This window comes from Aricia agestis, chromosome 3 (assembly GCF_905147365.1).
Source record: "Aricia agestis chromosome 3, ilAriAges1.1, whole genome shotgun sequence".
Classification (NCBI taxonomy): domain Eukaryota; kingdom Metazoa; phylum Arthropoda; class Insecta; order Lepidoptera; family Lycaenidae; genus Aricia; species Aricia agestis.
In genome coordinates this window covers 5404255-5421466 of record NC_056408.1, presented here as the reverse complement: position 1 = coordinate 5421466, position 17212 = coordinate 5404255, and the positions used below count along the sequence as shown (strand labels likewise).

At 36.5% G+C, this 17212-nt stretch overlaps 1 protein-coding gene across 1 annotated transcript in view; it reads left to right on the top strand.

Annotated features, from left to right (window-relative positions):
- LOC121740578 (suppressor of lurcher protein 1-like) overlaps window positions 1-17212 on the top strand; it is a 362163-nt gene that overhangs the window by 227719 nt on the left and 117232 nt on the right. The window contains exons 6-7 of the mRNA XM_042133313.1: window positions 7163-7319; window positions 7999-8058. Of these exons, the coding sequence (XP_041989247.1) occupies window positions 7163-7319; window positions 7999-8058 (217 nt within the window). The remainder of the gene's footprint in view (window positions 1-7162; window positions 7320-7998; window positions 8059-17212) is intronic.

Genomic DNA, 17212 nt, shown 5'->3' with positions numbered 1-17212 from the left:
CAATCCCCTAACCCCTACCCTATTCCCTTCCCTACCCTCAACTATTCCCTTCCCTTCCCTTCCCTACCCTCCCCTATTACCCAATTCCCTCTTAAAAGGTCGGCAACGCACTTACAGCTCTTCTGATGCTGCGAGTGTCCATGGGCGACGGAAGTTGCTTTCCATCAGGTGACCCGTTTGCTCGTTTGCCCCCTTATTTCATAAAAAAAATACTGTTTATGGAAATGGTAACCCACAGTTTTATATTATTATGATTAAATAAATCCAGTTCTTAATACTTTTTTCTCAACCTGCAATACTATATTGACTTATATTCTAATTTTCGAGCTATGGTCTTTTCGGCTTATATTTCCACTTCCAGAAATAATAATTATTATTATGTCATCCATTTATACTTTACACAGTTTCATATATTTTTTTGTCCCTACCCATTGTATAAGATATCACAGAGGATTGACTTTTTTTTACATAATTCAAGTAGATGTACCTACTCTACGTGTTTTGCGATTTTTAGTATCAGTATTTTTCCACCTTATCTCTTTTTCTTTTAGCAGATATTCTATAAATTTTGGATTTGTCTTACTATTTAGCGTAAAACTATAGAACGGATCTTGATGACAATTTGTTTGCTAATAGTTCGCTAGTACCTAGTCTACGTCGGTTATTTAATTATCTCAAAATAGTTGTGTTACCGTAGAATATTAACGCTCCTATAGTCGCGGCCAAAACCTATAGGGCGATGATATACACGCTTTACGCATACATTTCTCTCAATAAAAGCGAATTTACTGTGTCGACTGAGCATTTGTCTTCCACAGGTGCGATGCAGTAACACGTACAGTGATAAGACAATCGCCATTCCAATGTATTGTCCCGCTCTGAATTGTAAAATTGCACAAACAAAGCAGTTTGTTAACGTTCAAATTGACAATCATTTTTAATATCAGAGAAGTCGATTCGTAGGTTCATGGACATGAGTATTTTTTAATGAAATAAGGGGGCAAACGAGCAAATAGGTCACATGATGGAAAGCAACTACCGTCGCCTATGGACACTCGCAACAATAGAAGAGCTACAGGTGCGTTGCCGGCCTTATAAGAGGGAACACCTATCACGAAAAGCAATTACTTTAGACCGGTAACCGTCAGGGCACTGGTAACAAAATGATTGATCTTCTGCGTTGCTCAAAAACAGCGATATAATTTGTTACAACTCAATCCATACTAATATTATAAATGTGAAAGTGTCTATCTGTCCGTCTGTCTGTCTGTTACCTCTTCACGCCCAAACCGCTGATTTTGATGAATTTTGGTATGGAGATACTTTTTATCCCGGAAAAATGTATGGTTCCCGCGCGATAAACGAATATTAGCGCAACAGAGTCGCGGGAGTTATCTAATGTACAAAAATAAGTCGGGTTTTCCTTCCAGACGCTATAACTCCAGAACGCACGAACCGATTTCCACGGTTTTGCATTCGTTGGAAAGGTCTCGGGCCCGTGGGGTCTATAGAAAAAAATTAGAATAAACTTCAAAAGAAAAGAAAAGCAGGAGAACAGGGAAAATCATTTTATGGCAAAACAACGTTTGCCGGGACAGCTAGTTTAGTACAAAAATATCAATCTATGCGCCGACTAAATCCAAACCATACAGATAGATTTAGAACAATATATGCGTACAAAATAGTTTTCCAATATCACAGTTTTGATCGGTGTGGGGGAGTTTTCATTAGTTTTTCAATAAAGCCAGCCCGCCGGGATCGGAAATAGAATTAATGTGGCTGCAATAGTCAGAAAAACTTTGTTTCAAAACTCGTAAGGCCGATTCAGATGTTAACTAAGACTCGAATTATTCCCGACATGAATTGACCCATTTTTTGAATCCTGATTAGTGATTCAAAGCTTATATTAAAACGAAGTATTCGTTTATGGTCCGGGTTTCCTAGAACATTTGTTTTTTATTACTGGCATATTTTTGTGAGTAGCTTCATTTTGATAAGACGAACAACAATTTTATTTAGCTACCACTTTCGAGATTTTTCGTAGCTTTATAGTAATGAAGTAGATAGTAATGAAAAAAAATTGTTCTAGGGAACCCGGACTATTAGTGGTAAGTTAGGAAAAAAAGTATATTTATTGCCAGATACTGACTGATAAAGTTACAATTTTTACTTTCAAATATTATGAGAAAGCCTCATGCGTTAGCTCTTCAAGTTGTTATGATGGATCCATACAAGCGATTTTACGAATGTGTATGGCGTCAAATTTGTTAATTTTTGCCCAGGAGTTATGACTGACCGCGTAGATTTTGCATGCCTGATTGTCTGACAAGTAAGATGATCTATACGTCGGATGGGCATTAAAAAGTCGGTCCTGCGGCTGATCTTTCACCGGTCGTGTCGGTCTTACGTCCTACTGGGTTATGAGAGTAAAGGAATAGAGAGTGCTCTTAATGTGTACTGCGCACAGACTTGGGCATGGGCACTATCAAATTACTCCTGCGTAGCTGGCCTGGTTTCAATGAAACCGGCCATCGTCACCGAAACCGGTGTGGGAGCTATTATTATAATGTAATATTTGTTTGCAAAACAATGTGCTCGGCTCGTGACAATGTTTTACTCAAATTGAAAACGTAACACTCTTGTTCAAGTGGAAAATGTTGTAAGGTGTTTGATAAAACGGAAGGATGCTGTAATCGGATAAAACGGATAAAACTTTGTGTGTAAACATGACACGTGTGAGGTCTTAGTCACCTAGTATGGCGATTAGCGAGCGATTTGAAGGCGCCGCGACTGCGCAGCGCACACGCCGCGATGACGCCGCGATTGCGCGGCGTGCACGCAGCTTGCCTTCGGCGTTTTGGACACTCAGCAGCAAAATGGGTTTTGACTTCACTCCTTAGACGAGTATAGTAATATATAATAATAATCCGTGTAGACGAGTGTATAAAATGGCGTCCACGCCACGCCGCGACGTGCACGCCGCGCAATCGCGGCGTGTGCGCTGCGCCGTTGCGTCGCTTTCAAATCGCTCGCTAATCGCCAGTGTGATAAGGCACTTAGGTATATCCCACCAAAAACATACCTGTTAAAATGGGGCCTAGTTCCTATCGGCTAATTTTTGGTCTAAAAAAAGAGTTGAAATCCAATCCAATGCCAAGTTCAGATGCACTTATAATCAATAATTATATTAATCATTTTCATCAACAGCCTGATCCATAATACTTCTAATTTGAACTCGCGGCAGAACCAATGATCGACCAACGATACCTGTTAACCACACATAGAAGTGTAAGTTATATCCATCCCCCTTCTCTTTCGTGCAGCGAAAATATATGCCTCCTCAACTGTTTCGTTCTAACTTTTACCGGCACTCTCGGATCGTAACCTGTTTTTATACCTACTTTATTTTCAGCCTATGCCTCAGGTAGGTATAAGAGCCAACATAAGACTAGTTTTAACACTAGAAGGGCCGGGCTTCATGCTATACCTTCAAAGACCGCAGCGGTCAATTTGACGGTACTAGAGATTAAGTCAGAATTCTTATGAAATTATTGCATATTTTGCGTAAAATATAAATTTATTTTTTTATTAACGGTAATTAATTTCAGCACTAAACTGAGTAACATTTCTAGCAAATAATAGTTTTTTTTTAACTCTTTTGTATATTTTCCACACAGAGCTTTTTTACAGATAGAGCTGTTTACACATATTATATTTTTTTTACAATTACATACTATTGATTTAACATTACTATCTCCTATTGTTTGTAGTACATAGTTCACTTGTTTTAGAATTAGTTTCTTGTCTTTGAATCGCATTTGAAGTGGTTTTTTCACATACTCTGCACCTACTTCGCTCACTAGTTCAAGGATAAAATCATAACGAATTTTTTTAATTTACAATAATATTTTCATTTATAGCAGATAAATCTACTTCGAAGTCTTCTGATGAAGAAGTGACCAGTTATGGCTGAAATTCTGCATCACAGTTTTTACTAGCACTGCCTGTTATATCATCACTACTTTCATCACCCGACACATATTCTTGTATATCCATAAATCGCAACAGTTCTTGTTCTATTTGAGAACTTTTGAGGCGACGACGCATTTTTTTATGACTGCTCGAAATCAATATTTTACTATAAAATATAAACAAGCTAGGCAGTAACAACTTACTCAGAATTCAATTCAACATAAACAAAAACAAATATACCCACTTTAGTTTGAAGAGATCGTTGTTCACTATTCTCGCTGCCTCTATATTATATGTATGCCGTCACATTGACGGTGCGCGGTCTTAGTAGGTATTTGAGATCGAATCTCTTAAACAACATACAGTTATTTTTTTTTAAATATAGATCACGCCTAACAATAGCAAATTAGGAAAAGTCATAAAATATGAAAAGAAACAAAAACATAGTTTGTGAAATATTTAGGAATTAAATTGCCTTGCGGTCAAATTGACTGCCTTGGTCTTTCTAGTGTTAAACAGGGAAATGTGATCACCGTCTATAAATTATAAAAAACAAAATAGAGACAAAAAGGATATCGTTAAATTCTAACATGTGGTTTAATATTGGTGCTGCGGTGATTAGAACGCGCAGTATTCGTATCGTATTTAGAATTTTAACAGCTATTGTGGGTTAGTTTTTTATGATGAGACTCAGCAAAATCTATCTACATGGGTCATGGTGTAATATAGAGTTCACTGTGAAAGTAGCAGAGCTGAAAGAGCTAAGTTTTTTGTGATTTGTATGGGCAAGCTCCTCTACGTCATGAGTTTTTCCATACAAAGGTGGAAAAAAGTTAATCTTTCAGCGCGTGTTTAATTTGTTGAGCAGTAATCCGTTTATCGTGTATCTTTTTCACCTCTATAAAAACTAGAATATAATACTGTATTTTACGTGTCCTATTTAAATTTCGTCTTAATCTGATCAACTAGTCACAATTTGAAGCATTACGGCTTAACAGACACATTTTACCATTTGCGGAGCTGGCGAACAAATCCGGTCAAGTCCACTAGAGTGCGAAAGTATAATATGGTTTTTCGAATCGTCTTCTCTTGACCCATCTGCGTATCATCTTGTTTATATTTTCAATCAAAACCGGTTAAAAAGGATTTAAAAAGTCAATTTCCAAACAAAACCGGATTAGTTGATACTAGTTTTTAGTTTTTTAGCCAGTGTGTTTTTTTTTTCGCGGACTAATCCGTTTCTGTTCGGCAGTTCCTCATTTATAACAAGAGTAGCATCTAAGATTTTTCATCTTCGTCTACGTCGTTGACTCTACTACACTTAACCAAACCAAATAATAATTGAAGACTTAAGTGGTTGAAGTTGCCAGCTGGTAACTAACAATTTGAAAATTATCGCTTTTTGCATAAATGGAGGCTTCATGACCTGGAAAATGATTTTAAATAAAAAAAATTGGATTTTACGTAAAGCCAGATGACGAATTAGGTAAGTTACAAGGTTTGTCCAAGTAATAAGGGAAAAAATGAGAAAAAAAATCTTATGTAATACAATGTTAGTAATTATCCACTTACGTCTTCAATTTCTAGACCAATTGATAGTGATTACGTTTAGAAAATTCTGTAATGCGTTTACTCTTTCTTGACAGACTGTAAATGTAGGTCTGTATTTTACTTTAAAATTGTAATTGGTAGCTCTTATTTAGTTTTATAAGGAGCGCGAACCAGCAACAGGATAAACCTATCAGGGTTTTTTGTTGCTGTATTTAATATTAAAGTGTATCTTCTTTTATATATGTCGTAGGATGATTTGATAAATCCGTGTTTTCGCGAAATCCCTAGAATTTTCGCGAAAATTCGATTTATCAAATCATCCTACGATGTCGTAGGATGATTTGATAAATCGAATTTTCGCGAAAATTCTAGGGATTTCGCGAAAACACGGATTTATCAAATCATCCTACGACATATATAATCAATAAAATAAAAAAATAATTAAAATATTTTTGGGACATTATAAGCTACTATTCGTAACTCCATAAAAACAAAATCAACAAAACCCAATAAAACGGCAGCTCAATATCTGCGAGATCAAACTGTAATAATTTCGGATAGAACCAGCGAAATCACTTGTGAAACCGAAGTTCCGAAGTTCCGAAGTACGAAGTTGGACGGAACTGTTATTTACCTATTTATGGAACTTCTGTCCAATCAAGGGGAGAATAAACTTTTATTTTCCGGAAGTTTCCACGGATTTTCCGTCTATAATTTACTGTTATTTATACAAGTTATTATTTTGTAACAGATTTTGTTTAAATTAAAAAATGTAATGTTATTTGTAATACTTTAAAATGTTTATATAATGATTTTACTTTTGATAAAATAACTTAAAATATTAACTGAATAGTCCAAGAGTCTAAAGACTCTTTTTCATGATTGCCACCATGATTTCTAGGCTATGCATCGACGTTTGCCATGGGCAATTGTAGACGAATATTCTATACGTTTGTTATCATGTATTTGTTTCTTTTTTATGAAATAAGGGGGCAAACGAGCAAACGGGTCACCTGATGGAAAGGAACTTCCGTCGCCCATAGACACTCGCAGCATCAGAAGAGCTGCAGGTGCGTTGCCGGCCTTTTAAGAGGGAATAGGGTAATAGGGGAGGGTAAGGAAGGGAAAAGGGGAAAGGGATTGGACCTCCGGTAAACTCACTCACTCGGCGAAACACAGCGCAAGTGCTGTTTCAAGCCGGTTTTCTGTGAGCCCGTGGTATTTCTCCGGTCGAGCCGGCCCATTCGTGCCGAAGCATGGCTCTCCATCATAGGCCAACGTGGAGAGACTCCATAACCTTTTTTTGACATCGCAAAAGGATTTTCGCATCCCCGGTGTAATAGCAACAATGGCCGGGTTAGATTAGATCGACGAAAACTCCATAGTACCCACTTCACGCTCCGCTTATGGCAAAGTTGCGAAGACGATGATACCCATAGAATTATTATCAAGAAACCCGTCGACTACGACAAATTCGATTGATCATGATAATTAAAAATAAAATAACAAAACATATTTTTATCCAATTGGGTTTCACTGATGCACTTTTTGAACGTCGTGTCTATACAATGATACCTGCATGGGGCTGACTTATTCCCAAGGTGTGACTTTATTATGACGATGATGATTATTGTTCCAGGTCTATTTGAGACGGAGGGTGTTCGTATACCTGGCACCACCTGCGACTACCAGTTCGGGAGGTCGGGGAACAGACCAACACACGGCCGCCTCTACAGTCCCCGGTATCCCTCCACGTATCCTAGCAACGTGAGGTGCTCATATCACTTCCATGCCAGGTAATCAATCAATCAATCATATTTTATCTTGTTATATCCATAAACAAGCAGCTAAATTACCTGATGGTTTTCTCTTGTCGTTGAAGGTGCTCAATCAGAAAGTGAACAATAATCTTTACTATACAGTGTGTAACAAAAATAAGTGATAAAACTTAAGGGTGTGTACGTGTTCCTTGTAGAGAGTACACTGTGAAAGTAGCAGCGCTGAAAGACCAAAATTTTTTTTCACTTTTGTATGGGGAAACTCGTGACGCTTGGGCCCTTGCCCATACAAAAGTGAAAAAAAATATCGTCTTTCAGCGCTGCTACTTTCACAGTGAACTCTCTACAAGGAACAGTACACACCCTAAAGTATTATCACTTATTTTTGTTACACACTGTATAGAAGCATCAAGCAACACTAAATTAGATTCGTTCCTTGTTTGACCTAGTTGATTTCCTAATACAATTAAAATAGTGAACATTTTCCTATTAATAAGCGAGTAGTAAAAATAAAAATATAAGTAACAAAATTGACAAAAAAATGTTTTAAATAATTTAGTGTAATGACGAAAACATTTTTTTAAATAAATGCTCCAAAGAACTCTTCTGATTAAAACTTGAAACCGATGAAAATTTCAAATATTTTTTATGATTATTAAAATGAAACGTATAATACTATAATATTCTTACATTTCAGACCGAAGGATCGAATCAAAGTGGTTTTTGAAGAAATCTCATTACAGAAAGGGGATATAAGGTAATTGTTATTAATATTTTATTTTTCTCTTTTTATTTTCTTGGATTTATCCACCACGGCTTTATATTTTCATCTCTCCTATAAGGCAGTTTTGGCCCGTGGCTAAAAGAGGAACATATTGTAAAATGTCACTAGAAAGACAGCGGTTTATATTCCTGTATCATCCAAGTGACGCTTGCCTCATTTTGAGTAACATCAATTTCTTGTTTTTCTTCTATTATCCGTTTACATCTACTAGCTTCTACGACAGTGTGATCAACGCGCTAAAACGTCATATATGAATTTTATTTCAACCCCAAACTAATTTTCCTTGCAACAAGCTCAAAGAATACTAAAAATTAAAGCCTAATTGCAAAAACCCAATCTAAATTAGACATAATCACAAAATAGCGTAAACGTTGTTAGCGAAACCCAGGAAAATATTTTATGGCTGAAAATCAACGGTTGTTTACATTGTTAACTATAAACCGCAATAAGGTTTGTAAAAATAAACTGGACTGGAAAATTTCGCGCCACATTGTCAGCGCCGACACAAATTGGATTACAGGTTTTGATACTTTGTACATGCTTTCGGGTTCCGCATGGAAAAAAGTATTTAATTTTAAGCTCTAAGAGTCAATTCAGACAGCAACGCGACGCGTAGATGCATTTCTAAATTTGTACGGATTTCAAAGACTTCAATTGCGTCAGACGTCATGCAAGTCTGTCAAATCCATACTAATTTAGAAATGCATCTACGCGTCGCGTTGCGGTCTGAATCAACCCTAAGGGTCAATTCAGACAGCAACGCGACGCGTAGATGCATTTCTAAATTTGTATCCAGATTTCACAGACTTCGTTTGCGTGAGACATCATGCAAGTCTGTCCATACAAATTTAGAAATGCATGTATCTACGCGTCGCATTGCGGTCTGAATTGACCCTAAGCATGACCTGATTGTGCAATGATGATGGTACCGTCCATCCGTCCATTTTTTACATTTCAATTGTCATTACCGAATGCACAATAATTGCACTGACAAGTACTATTTTTATTGAAGTTTAGCCCTCGTCTAATAGATTGAAGATTAGGCAGATAGAAAAGAATATTGTATAATTATAACATAGGGCGAATATCTGTCATTTTTATTATCTATAACCACCACAAATTTTCTTTCACTTCCATATTCTAATACTTTTAATTTAAAAAAATTAACCTTCAAGACTTTTCAAAACTCATCCACAAATTAAAAAGTAATGTTCACGGAACCCTGATAACAATTCGCAAAACACAATGGACAGTGTTTTGGCTCGCTGTCCGTACTTTGTGTTCTCTGAAATATTTTCGGAAGTATGGGATGTGAAGGCTAGATTTTTTAGAGTACTTTTTCCCCATCGAACTGTTTGTACTTTGGTTTCCTTTGTGTTTTTGGGGTTTGTAAACATTCGGGTTACATGGAATCGAATTCACTGCATTGACGTACAACGTTACCATACACAGTGTACGTCTATGGTCGACGATTGTATACAGGGTTTGCAAGAATTTGTACGTGCGTGTACAGAGAGAGACAGTAAGACACAGGTAAGACAGGATCAGAATAAGACACTTTCATATAAAAAATGTTCGCAATCTACGCAATTTTTTGTAGAGAAAATACTTGTTTTTTTTTTCGAAGTTTTAGCATGTCCACGCACTCTTAGGCATAATTTTGGTGTGAACAGATACGTCAGTTTTATATCTATATATATAAAAACTAGCTGTTACCCGCGCGCGTCAACAAAATGTTAAATACATAGGTAAAAAATAAAAAAGTAAAAAAAATGTCCTCTTCCTTTTTAGAAGTCGGTTAAAAAGTAGCCTAAGTTACTCCTTATAACATCAGCTATCTGCCAATTAAAGTCCCGTCAAAATCAGTCCAGCCATTTCGGAGATTAGCCGGAACAAACAGACAGACATACAGATAGGCAAAAAATCTAAAAATTGTTATTTTGGTGTAAGTACCGTATAAATAATCATATGCATGTAGTAAAAAACGGTTATTTTAATATTACAAACAGACACTCCAATTTTATTTATATGTATAGATATTGATGTATAGATTTCCGCGCGGCTTCGCTTGCGTAATTTAGGAATTTCACGCAACCGCACATTTTTCCGCCAAAAATAGCCTATGTCCCTTCACGTGGTATATTCTTCATGTTTGCCAAATAACACAAAAAATTGCTCCAGTAGTTCTTAAGATAATAAGCAATTACATATATTTTCCCCCGTTTTATCCACATTTTCCTCTATTTCTTCGCTTGTATTAGTTTTAGCGTGATAAAATATACCTTCCTCGGTAAATAGACTATCTAACACTGAAAGAATTTTTCAAATCGGACCAGTAGTTCCTGAGATTAGTGCGTTCAAACAAACAAACAAACAAACTCTGCAGAATTATAATATTAGTATAGTATAGATGGATTTTTTATTGTGTTAGTAACGCTAAAGCTCGAAAACGGCTGAACGGATTAGGCTAATTTTAGTGTTAAAATATTGGTAGAAGTCCAGTGAAGGTTTTAAAGTGACACGAAGTTCACCGGGACAGCTAGTTAATTATACATGTAGGATGTGGCAATATTAATTCTTTGTTAAAATTCAAAGTATTGCACAACAAATAGTAGCAAATAACGATAAAAGTTGTGACCTTAATACACTAGAGACTAGCACTTAGCGCTATAAAACTCAGTCTCAGCTCAATTTCAATTTAAACTTGGTTAGTTCGTAAATGAAGATTGACGAATTTCTGCTCGGAAATATTTTCGACTGGAAGCTGGTGACAATTACAAAGCGCCCAACTTCTCTAGGCATTCTTGGTAAAATGGATTTTGGTTTTCTAATCAACATATGACACTTTATATCCCGAAAAATTAAGTGCGACCATAATAAATATTTATTAAGAAAATCTCTTACAATTGGTTCTTCTTTTATGGACTTATAATATTATGTTGTACGAACATCATTTTATACGAGGTGGGTAAATACTAAACATAAACAAGGGAAGAAATATTGACGTTATACAGTTAATTTTTTACAGGAGTTCACGTTGATTGGTTAATGTTTTACCTAATCCAATTAAAAGAGCGTGAATATAGAATATACGTATCAGAAGTGAAATATTATTATTTCGACCCCATTCTTCCAGACGCGACTTTAAATTTTCACTTTTAGGCTCAATTTATACCGAAATGGAATGGAAGCGACTTTTTGCAATGAAACTGTAGTCTGTACATAGTACTTTATTTTATTTACATACTTTATTTTAACACAATCAAATTAATACGAGCCAAGAAAATCGACGCGCGTCTTCAGCGAAATTCTTAAGACCAATTTTTTTTTTTTATGAAATAAGGTGGCAAACGAGCAAACGGGTCACCTGATGGAAAGCAACTTCCGTCGCCCATGGACACTCGCAGCATCAGAAGAGCTGCAGGTGCGTTGCCGGCCTTTTTAAGAGGGAGTAGGGTAATAGGGGAGGGTAGGGATGGGAAGGGAATTGGGGAGGGTAGGGAAGGGAATAGGGTAGGGGATTGGGCCTCCGGTAAACTCACTCACTCGGCAAAACACAGCGCTAGCGCTGTTTCATGCCGGTTTTCTGTGAGAACGTGGTATTTCTCCGGTCGAGCCGGCCCATTCGTGCCGAAGCATGGCTCTCCCACGTATAAATATATTTTCTGGTTTTTCTTGCATGACGCAAAATTGACGCTTCTATTCCATTCCACGGTGGCGTAAATTAAGCCTTAACGTGCTTAAAATTGTTTTACTTTAAAACTTATGCCAAAAAACCTCTGCAGTCAATTTTAATTTGAGCAATGATTGTAAACTATTCCGCGTCGTAACGGCGGAACGAGCCCGTCAGATCGATAGTATCTGGTAATTAAATGATGAGCAGCGTTGTTTAATTAATGAGCTGGAGTAACGCCTGATTAACTCGCGCATTTGCCGCTGTATTTTAGAAATCAGTATAATTTCCCTAAATATAGCACCGAATTCAGCACAATGTAACGATAGTTTCATAATAGATGTTGCTTGCCACTTTATTGCTAAAATTTAAATTTCGCATATTTTGTTGTTTTTCTTTTCCCAGGACTCAAAATTTCCTCCATCTACACACACTGGCAAAATTAGCGGAACATTGGTAAAAAGGGCCAAAACTTGAACTCAAGTGGGCCGGGCTGTCTGAAAGCCTTTTTTATAGATTCTAAGCTCATTCAAGAAATAAAATATTGAACAAAACTGGCAAGTTGACAGGTTTTTATAGCAATTATGCCCTAATAAGTGTTTTTCGATTATTGACGTTGTAAGTGTTCCTGATAAGAATGGCGTTTTAGCGGGGTGCAAGGTATGCTCAGCTCATTTGATTATTTGGTTTTTGGAAGAACACATTGCTTAGATACAAAATTAGTGATTTCCCAGCATCTGCGACAGCTAGAGCTGTAACCACGATAGAGAAAGGTCACACCTACCGTTCGGTCAGTCAGGCCAGGTGTGTCGGCTTCCGTGGTTCATCGTAACTTTCAACGCTTCAGAGAGACTAGATCTTACGTTCGGAGACGAGAACAAGGCAGATATCGGGTGACAATGGTTCAGGATGACCATTTTGTAAGGAAACAAAACTTAAGAAATCGACCTCAAACTGCTATGCAGACACGAAACCTGTCGGAACAGGTCCAAGATGAACGTGTAAGTAATTGTACAGTAAGAAGAAGACTCAAATAAGTTAAATTAAACTCAAAAGTGCCAGCAAGGGCACCAAAACTTGAGACAGGACACCGAAGAGCCAGGCTAAGATTTGCGCGTGAACATCAAAATTAGACAAGTGAGTGAAATCTTGTGCTGTACAGTGATGGGAGCAAATTTTGTGTACATTGTATTGACAGGCGATAAAGAATGTGGATAAATCATAAGGAAAGCTACAGGCCATCAAACTTACCGGAAACAGTGGCCTATGATGCAGGCTTCGTAATGGTTTGGAGTTGCATATGATTTGGAGCCCGCATGGAGCTGATGATTATAGATGGTGGTACTTTGACAGTACAGAGCTATAGCACCAACATCCTGGAACTGCATGGTGTGCCTTTTACACAGTTTTAGGTAGTAATTTCAATTTTATGTGCGTCCATAGAGTAAGAAAATCGGGCATTATTACCTAAACGATGCTGGCGTAGCCCAGGTGGAAAGGCCAGCGTGGTCTACGGATGTGGATCCGATTGAAGACGTGTGGCACATCAATGGGTGAATGGTACGAGTCAAAACTCCAGCTCCAAAATGTGTCCAGGAGCTCGAGTTGGCGCTACTGGAGGAGTAGGAGAATATCCCACAGGAAATGATTGACAATTAAAATGCAAGCATGGAATGGCGTATCCAGGCCCTCTTGAAATCCATAGAAGGCATTACACCAGCATTACACGCTTTTAACATGGCATTTCTTTAATAAAAATGGAGAATTTATCTTCAAAACTTACTACTGAAATTTCAAAGATTTTCTTAATTTTTTGATTTTTGCTGTTTTTTTTCTATTTTTCACGTTTTTATGCCCTAAATTTATATAAAAATTATTTTTTAATAATCAATTAGTAAATAAATAAATAAATATATAAAAATCAGTGAACAATTTAAAAAAAATTGAATATTTTGTTATGTTCCTCTAATTTTGCCGGTGTGTTTAAATCATTTTAGCGGCTTGAAGTGGTGACCGCTAAACGGACAGTTTTTATCATGGCTATCATAAAAAAGTTTCTGTAGGTCTACCAGAATCTAATGGCAAAAAGTGAGAAAATAATGTGACTCTAGCATTCCGGGGTAATTGGAATAAAACATTTTGATCCTTTTTTTCTTATAGTGGCTGATTCTGTGTCTTAAACATGCAAATATAAAAATTTATCCAATGATCAAGGATATTTAAAAATCTGCTGTCAAAAATTGCCATCAGATTCTGGTAGACCTAAAGTTTGTGCGATAGAATAGACAAAGTAACAAATTGACAGTATTTATTCTGTGCTAAGTCAAGCTTATAGATAGAATAAGTACCTATACAGGGTGTAACAAAACTAAGTGATAATAATTTAGGGTGTGTATATATTCCCTATATAGAGTTCACTGTAAAAGCAGCAGCGCTGAATGAGCATTTTTTTGTCATTTGTATGGGCAAGCAACCCAGCGCCACGAATCTCAAAAACAATTTACTCTTTCGAAGTTCATCACTTAGTTTTGCTTACTTAGGGCCTGTTTCACCACTTCCTGATAAGGCTATCCACCAATTAACTTGACAGATCAAGTATGGAGACTCTGTCAAAAAAGTTGTGAATAGCCTATTAGGCACTTTATCAGAAAGCGGTGAAACAGGGCCCGTACCACCAAACGGTTTTGAGACTCAAACAATCGTACGAGAATGTTGCGTCTTACTCTAACAAACGTGAAATGACGTTGTTAGAGCAGAACGTGACATTCTCGTCCGATTATTTGAGTCTCAAAACCGTTTCGTGGTACGGACCCAGGCCCTTAACCTTGTAGATATTTTTTCCAAGCCAATTTTGCCGTAATATCACAAAACACGGTCAAAACACGACACTCGCTAATAAAACTTCCAATTTTAGTTGTATATCCCAAATTATCCAAACTTGTGCAGAGAACTATGAAGTTTATAATTACTGAAGCGAACTTTATAATAAGTTAGGTCTAATTCGAGTGAAGTTTTGTCTAACGAAACATCGTTTGGAACTGTCCCGAGTTAACATTTCCGTTAAAATTATAATTGAGACAAACGTACTATAAAGTCATGTTTGATGTTAACTCTATTTAATGTGAAAATATTTCTGTCTGTCTGTTACCTCTTTACAAATGTACTTTTGCGTTAAAAACTGCTGTACCGATTTTGTTGAAATTTGGTATGTAGATAGGTAACTTGAGTCTCGGGAAAGGACAATGGATACTTGCTCGCCGTAAAAATATTCAGTTCCCGCGTGATAAACAGAAACGTAGTTACGTGCGTCATCTAGTAAATCCATACTTATATTATAAATGCGAAAGTGTGTCTGTCTGTCTGTCAAAGCACTGAACCGATTTTGCTGAAATTTGGTATGTTCGAGATACTTTGAGTCCCGGGAAAGGACATAGGATAGTTTTTATCTCGGAAAAATGTACGGTTCCCTCGCGATAACCGAATTTTGGCGCAACGGAGTTGCGGGCTTCATCTAGTAAATAAGTAATTGTACAAGTTTAATATCTAATATGAACCAGAAAAATAATTAATTGAAAGTAAAACGATAAAATTGTTATCTATAACTAGAGGTAGTTTTCCTTTATTTTATTAGATTAGATTTCTCTCTCAAGCATATTTCCAAGGTATATTGTACTAGATGTTTCGCGCGGCTTCTCCCGCGTAATATAGGAATTTCATGAAAGCCGTACATTTTTCCGAAACCGTAAATTTTAGGCGTTGTTCCCTTCACGTGGTCTATTATATTCAAATTGCTCCAGTAGTTCTTAAGATAATAATCAATTTCATTTTTTCCACATTTTTCTCTGTTTCTTCGCTCCAATTGATTTTAGCCTAATATATATTATAGCATGTAGCCTTCCTCGGGTAATAGGCTATCTAATAGTGAAATAATTTTTCAAATCGGACCAGTAGTTCCTGAGATTAGCGCGTTCAAACAAAGAAACAAACTCTTCAGCTTTATAACATTAAGTATAGATATTAGATATGACTAAACAACGTTTCCAGGTAAGCTAGAAATGATTAAATTGAGAAGGAAACATAACTACATACCATTGAAGTTATAATAATTATAAAGCCTACATTAATTATATGAAATTAATATACTTAGTAGCGAATACTGAACACCCAGTAGTAACATAATAATAAAATTTATTATTATGAATGTGACGCAATAAATTGAATTTACGTTATTATATTTCCAACCCTTAATACCGCAATATTGTTTTAGAGTATAATTTAATTATAATTATGACCGGTACAATAGTTTAATCAAATGGAATGGTCCATGCGACCGAACGGATGTTAGTTTAATATCCTAATTGATAAAATGTGTAATTGTCTAGCTAGGGGTGAGTTGCACCAACTTACTATAATTGTAACTTTAACTACAATGCAAAATGTCAAATCATGGGAGAGCCATGCTTCGGCACGAATGGGCCGGCTCGACCGGAGAAATACCACGTTCTCACAGAAAACCGGCTTGAAACAGCGCTTGCGCTGTGTTTCGCCGAGTGAGTGAGTTTACCGGAGGCCCAATCCCCTACCCTATTCCCTTCCCTTCCCTACCCTCCCCTATTACCCTATTCCCTCTTAAAAGGCCGGCAACGCACTTGCAGCTCTTCTAATGCTGCGAGTGTCCATGGGCGACGGATGTTGCTTTCCATCAGGTGACCCGTTTGCTCGTTTGCCCCCTAATTTCATAAAAAAAAAATCTTTGGTTAAAGTAAAAAATTGACGCCATCAAGACGCCATATTTAACCATAACCATAAAGCTCGACAAGGCTTTAAATACACGTGGCGAAAAAAGGAACTAACGCTCATACATCATCATACAAAATAAATATTAATAAGCAAAAAACTTTTTGAAAAAAAGCTTTTATTTAAATAGGTACTCTGAAAAGAAGAAAATAAATTTCCCCTTAAAATTTCTAACTATTAAGTTATAACCTCAATATATTATACAATTTGCATTATAATAAAAGCTTGTCGCGAGACTTAACAATCTGACAATATTTAATTAAGTCTTTAATAAAATAAAAAAATATACTTAATATCAGTTTACTCAGTTCAATTGGCACTTACCAGTTTATTATTAACAAATCACGCGACAAGCTTTTATTATCATGCAAATTGTATAATATATTGAGGTTATAACTTAATAGTTAGAATTTTTAAGGGGAAATTTATTTTCTTCTTTTCAGAGTACCTATTTAAATAAAAGCTTTTTTTCAAAAAGTTTTTTGCTTATTAATTTATTTACAGTTCTCCATTACCAGCAGCGCCCCCGCCCACGTTCTTATAAAGCCTTGTCGGACCAGCAACGTCTTCTGTTAAATTCTGTGGTCAAAGTCAAGGTTAAAGTTAAATTAGCCTTAACTATAAGCATAACTGGTCAAAGTTAACTTTAACTTTAAC